The sequence below is a fragment of the Trichechus manatus genome, unplaced genomic scaffold (genome assembly GCF_000243295.1).
Source record: "Trichechus manatus latirostris isolate Lorelei unplaced genomic scaffold, TriManLat1.0 scaffold00106, whole genome shotgun sequence".
Classification (NCBI taxonomy): domain Eukaryota; kingdom Metazoa; phylum Chordata; class Mammalia; order Sirenia; family Trichechidae; genus Trichechus; species Trichechus manatus.
In genome coordinates, this window is record NW_004444042.1 from 7,113,437 (window position 1) to 7,119,922 (window position 6,486).

Here is a 6,486-nt window from a genome sequence, read left to right on the forward strand (position 1 = left end):
AGATCAAAACTACAATGAGATATCTCACCCCAACAAGGCTAGCATTAATTCAAAAAACACAAAATAATAAATGCCGGAGAGGTTGTGGAGAGACTGGAACACTAATACACTGTTGGTGGGAATGTAAAATGGAACAACCACTTTGGAAATTGATTTGGTGCTTCCTTAAAAAGTTGGAAATAGAAGAACCATATGATCCAGCTATCCCACTCCATGGAATATATCCTAGAGAAATAAGAGCCATCACGCCAATAGATATATGCACACCCATGTTCATTGCAGCGCTGTTCACAATAGCAAAAAGATGGAAACAACCTAGGTGCCCATCAACGGATGAATGGATAAACAAACTATGGTATATCCACACAGTGGAATACTACACAACAATAAAGAACAATGGTGAAGCCATGAAACGTAACATGGAGGAAGCTGGAGGTCATTATGCTGAGTGAATTTAGACAGTCACAGAAGGACAAATATTGTATAAGACCACTATTACAAGAACTCAAGAAAAGCTTTAAACACAGAAGAAAACATTCTTTGATGGTTACGAGGGTGGCTGGGTGAGGGTTATTTACTAACTACATAGTAGATAAGAATTATCTTTGTGAAGGGAAGGACAGCACACAGTACAGGGGAAGTCAGCACAACTGGACTAAACCAAAGCTAAGAAGTTTCCTGAATAGAATCAAACACTTGGACGGAGTAGCCCGGGTAGGGGTCTGGGGACCATACATTCAGGGGACATCTAGGTCGACTGGCATAACAAAGCTTATTAAGAAAATGTTCTGCATCCTACTTTGGTGAGTGGTGTCGGGGGTCTTAAAAGCTTGCAAGCAGCCGTCTAAGATGCGTCAGTTGGTCCCAACCACCTGGAGTAAAGGAGAATGAAGAATACCAAAGGCACATGGAAAGTATTAGCCCAAGAGACAGAAAGGGCCACATAAACCAGAGACTTCATCAGCCTGAGAACAGAACTAGATGGTGCCTGGCTACCACCAATGACCACCCTGACAGGGAACACAACAGAGAGTCTCTCATGGAGTCAGGATAAAGGTGGGGTGCGGAACTCAAATTCTAGTAAGAAGACCAGACTTAGTGATCTGAGACTGGAGGAACCCCAGAAAGCATGGCCCCTGGATTCTCTATCAGCCCAGAACTAAAACAATTTCTGAGGCCAACTCTTCAGACAGGGATTGCACTGGACTGTGGGACATAAAGTGATACTTGTGAGGAGTGTGTGTCTTAGCTCAAGGAGATACAAGAGACTAAACGGGCAGCTTCTGTCCGGAGGTGAGGTGGGAGGGCAGAGAGGGTTAGGAGCTGGCTGATGGACATGGGGAATCAGGGGTGGAAAGGAGGAGTGTGCTGTCACAGTATGGGGAGAGCAATTAGGGTCACATAACAATGTATGTATAAATTTTTGTATGGGAGACTAACTTGAAATGTAAACTTCATTTAAACTGCATCAATAAAAAAAAATTTTTAAGTTTTTAGGCAGTAGAATGTTACTGTTCCTGCTTTGTAGTTTCTGTATTTATTACCATGTTTAGAAAGTCCTAGGTTTCCAGTTAGTGCTTTTATGGCTTCAGTTTTAGACATTTAAATCAAAGTCCAAACTCTAGCCTGCCGTGCAGGTGTAGCTTAGTTATACCTGTATTTATGCTTATGTAGTCTATCCCCATCCTGTTTTTCCACATTTATTTCTTCTTTTTACACAACCTGTCCTCCAATCAGACGGATCTATTGGTATTCCCCAAAAGTATTAGATAATTTTTCTACATTTGTACATTTAATATTTGTCCTTCTGACTAGAATGTCCATCTTCCCCAACCTCACTATGGCAAAAATCTTACCTACCCTTCAGGACTAGCTCAGTTAGAGTTCTCCTTTCTGAGTCCCTGGGTGGTGCAAACACAAGATCACTGTTCTTATTGGGATTCAGTGTTCTTCTTTAATAAACACACTTCTGATATTTGTAGGCCTCAAGTTAATTTCCAAAGTTCTGAAAAAGTTGATCTTGATCATTTTTGCCAGTGTTCTCATTGCTTTTATGGAGGAGTGAATTTTCAGAGGTCTTCACCCTGCCATTCCAGAAGTACTCCTCCTTCCCAAAAGTCTTTTAAGGTTAACCCAAAGAACTAGAACTGTTAGGTTATAGGATATACAGATTTAAGTTGTATTAAAGGCTACAAAATTGTTTTCCACAGTGATAGCAATTTACACTTCCAAGCTGTTTTTAAGAATACCATTTCTTTTCACATTCTTGCCAGTACTTGATATTTTTAGACTTTAATTTTGCCAGTCTAATGGTTTAAAGGATCCCTGGTGGCACTGTCGTTGAGAGCTTTGGTAAGCTATGGCTGCTAACCAAAAGACTGGCAGTTCGAGTCCACCAGCCACTCCTTGGAAACCCTATAGGGCAGTTCTGCTCTGTCCTTTAGGGTTGTTACGAGTCAGAACCAACTCAACAGCAATGGTTTTTTTCTTCTTTTTTTTTTTTAATGGTTTAAAATGGTATCTTATTGTTTTAATTTGAGTTTCATGGAGTATTAGTGAGATACAGTATCTTTTTATTCAAATGTTGGAGTTAAAAATTTTCTCCTTTAAATTGCCTTTATCTTTTAACCATTTCCATTGCAAATATGTTTTTGGTAAATTATATAAAAATGTCTGTATTTTTAGCCTTTTGTCAGATTTAGGTTTGTTTTTTAAGTAATAATTTTTAAAAAGGTAAGTCAAGATTCTTATATAAATGTAAAATGACAAAGTATTCGATCAGAGGTTTTAAGTAATTAATGAGAGAATCAATAAAATGAAAAACTGGTTCAGAGGAGAGTCTGAAGAAATATTAGAAGTTGCTAATATTTCAAAACTGATCAATAGCCACAGGGCAATAATCAATTGCATATCTACTAGACAAAATATATTTGCATATTTATAGACAATAATAATTTTCATTATCAATTTTCTACAAATGACAGAGTTATAAAATAGTTCAAAGATTATGAAAGGCATAGCCCAGTCTTGGGAGTTAGGTAATCATGGAAGAATCTGTTAGACAGTACCCAGTATTCCACTGAAAAGATATTTCAGTAATCTGTCCATTGTAAAGCATTTTATAACTTTTCTTGGCATATGGTATTTATTTCTGTAGAAAGATTATCCCATATTATTCAAGAATGGAACTCTGAAGGTTGGAGGGGAAAGAGAACCTGTTCCCCGGCCCAAAAAATGGCCTATTGCCAACATTCTGGCACCAGGAGCTAATAACATTCCTGATGCATACATCGTTGGTGGTCCCTATGAGGAAGAAGAAGGAGAACTTAACCACCCTGAGGTGAGAGAGGCTGAATTATGCAGGTTTTTGTGATAAACTCAGTACACTGACGGATGATAAAAGTTTTTTGTGAATTATTATAATTTATGTCACCTGTCAAAACAATTACCTGATTTATGTTTTAAAAAGTGTAGTAGAAGCTTCAGTATTTTTAATATTATTAATTTTTAAAAAATTGTGTGTCAAAAATAAAGTATACATGTAAGTTTGATGGAAAAAAAGTCTCCTAACATCTTAAGTCTAGCAAACAAAATTTTTTTAATCAAATTTCGTTATTCTATTTTAAATTTATTTATTTTTGAATAGATAATAATATAATCACAGTTCAAAGTAAAAATTAAGAGATATGCAATGAATCCTGCTCCATCTTGATTTGTCCTAATTCTTTCCTAGCTCTTTATCCTAGTAGTCACCTGTGTTATTAATTTGTGTTTCTTTCAGATAACTTTTGTGCATATAAAAGCAAATACATGCAGTCAAAGGAAGACTCAGAGACAGAAGCATTTAGAAAAGGAAGGAAAAAGTTTCCTTGCAAAGAGTGCCAGGGAGTCAGACTTCAGGACTGGTTCACCAAATAAAAAATACCAAGTGCTTAAAAGAAACAACACAAAATTACCAAGGTTACAGAGTTTACATTAGTCTGTTCGTGGTGGAAAAACTGCAACGTTTTCATTTACTTATCACATTTCCAAAGGTCATAAAATATCTTCAGACACCAGTATAGTAAAAGTTAGGGATAAAATTGTCTTTCTTTAGGGAGTCCAGATTTACAGGAAATACTCAGTATTATTATTTTTGGAACTAGAAATTGTTGGGAAGACCCTGTTATTTTTGCTCTATTTCATGACATAAAGGATTTTTTTAAACTATCACATATGAAGTGCTTCATAATGGAACGGGAATATGTCAGCTTTTGTTTTGTGCACACACACACTCATACATATGTACACATACACATTCTTTTCCCATCATTTTTTTACACAAATAGCCTGTTATGCATACTGTTTTGCAACTTGCTTTTTCACTTTATAGTGTATCTTGGAAAATTTTCCACATCACTACATAAACACCACTCTCATTCTTTTTCTTTGTTTATCCTTGCTATATGTTATGTCATTGTATGGGCATAACTTACTTAATGAGTCTCCTACTGTGGACATTTAGGTTGAAATTAAATCTGTTTTTCACATATTTTGTTGTAACACATTTTAGCCAAGGGCATAGAAAATGGTGTAAAAACACTTGTAAATCATTAGTGAAAACATTCAATAAAACACTTTGTAAAATAAGGATGGTTGAATTTTTTTTTACTTTTTATAATTTATTTTTGTTGTTGTTGAGAATATACACAGAACATACCCCACCAATTCAGCAATTTGTACATGTACAGTTCAGTGTCACCGATTACGTTCTTTGAGTTGTGCAGCCGTTCTCACCCTCCTTTTCCAAGTTGTTCTTCCCCGATTAACATAAGCATACTGTCCCCTAAGTTTCCTATCTCATCTTTCAAGTTACTGTTGCCAGTTTGATCCCATATAGATAGATCTTTAAAAAAGCACAATGCTTAAGGCAGACATTCTTTACTAGTTAAGCTAAACTATTGTTGGGTTTTAAGAAGACTTCAGAGAATATTTTTGGTTTAAGGTTTAAGTTTTAAAGATTATCTTGGAGTGGATGAGTTATTTTTAATATCTGACTAAATATTTTAAGTGCAAGAGAGAAGGCTAGCAATAGTTGAAAAATGCTGTGCAATATTTTTTTATCATCATTGTGATTAGTGAAAACTCATATCATCCTTAGATTAATATTTTATTTAGCCAGTGTCATTTGAATCAGTAGTTCTCAACCCTGGCTACACATTAGAATCACCTGGGAAGCTTTTAAAACAATGACAGTTTCCAAGCCTCACCACATATCAATTACATAAGAATTTACTTGTAAAATAATACCAATACGCAGTCATTGATTTTTTTTTTAATTGTGCTTTAGGTGAAAGTTTATAGAGCAAATTAGTTTCTCATTAAACAGTTAATATACAGATTGTTTTGTGACATTGGTTGCTGTTGATGTTTTTTTTAGAAACTCCCAGATGATTCTAATAAGCTTCTAGAGTTGAGAATCACTGATTGAGGGTATGTGTGTGAATGTTTGGCACTTAGTACTGGGCTGATGTAAGATTTATATAAGTAATGTATCCTAAAGTACTTTATTAATATAGTTAAGTACCATGAAATTTAAAGTGGTGGTAGTAGTTGCAGTAGTAGTAGTTAATAGTACCTATAGTAGTAGTAGTAGAAGTAATAAAAGTGTCACGATCAAATCCATTAAAGGAATGCCTCCACAGATTGAGCAGGATGACACTCCGTCACACAGAGAGAACAGAGTTCTGTCTTATTCTACAGGACAGAGAATTTAGGACCCAAGCAGAGTGCATAAAGAAAAGGATTACTTGGGACCTGGAAAGTCGCTGCTACCTTGATCCTTCTGCAGTGGTCAGGTAGGAAGAAGAAGGGACTATGTCCAACCAACAAAGACTATGATGTTGTTAGGTGCCATCGAATTGGTTTTGACTCATAGAGACCCCATGTGACAGAGTAGAACTCTCCCGTAGGGTTTTCTTGGCTGTAATCTTTATGGAAGCAGGTTGCCAGGTCTTTCTCCTGTGGAGCTGCTGGGTGGGTTCAAACCAATTAGCAGCCAAGTGCTTAACCATTTGCACCACCAGGCCTCTTCTACAAAGACCGTAGGTGGGAAGAAGTGTTACTTTTGTTAATTTGATCTACATTTGAGTTAATTCAATTTCAGGCTTTCTCCTTCTACCCAATCTGCTATCAGTTAGAAATTGTGTTGATCTGCTAATAACAGAAGCAGTTAGTAATGTTCGCTTAACCAAGGGAGATATTTATTTCTCTTTCATATGAAACAAGCCCAGAGCTGGTATTATCGTGGTTCCACAGTGACATCAGGTATCCAGCTCAGTCTTTTTCTTTTGCTCTACCTTCTTTAACCTGTACCTTCCATTTACAAGGTTGTCTCACTGTCCAAGATGACTGCTAGAACTCCAGCCTGCGTATTCACATTCCTGGAAGAAAGTTGGAGGAGGGGAGTGGGTACGGGTTAAAAAAAAAAAAAAAAAAAAAAAAAAA

General features: G+C 36.3%; 1 protein-coding gene across 1 annotated transcript in view; it reads left to right on the forward strand.

Moving 5' to 3' along the window:
- Positions 1 to 6,486, forward strand: part of CFAP70 (cilia and flagella associated protein 70) — a 136,198-nt gene that overhangs the window by 26,618 nt on the left and 103,094 nt on the right. The window contains 2 exon segments of the mRNA XM_004383233.2: positions 3,158 to 3,340; positions 5,743 to 5,837. Of these exon segments, the coding sequence (XP_004383290.1) occupies positions 3,158 to 3,340; positions 5,743 to 5,837 (278 nt within the window).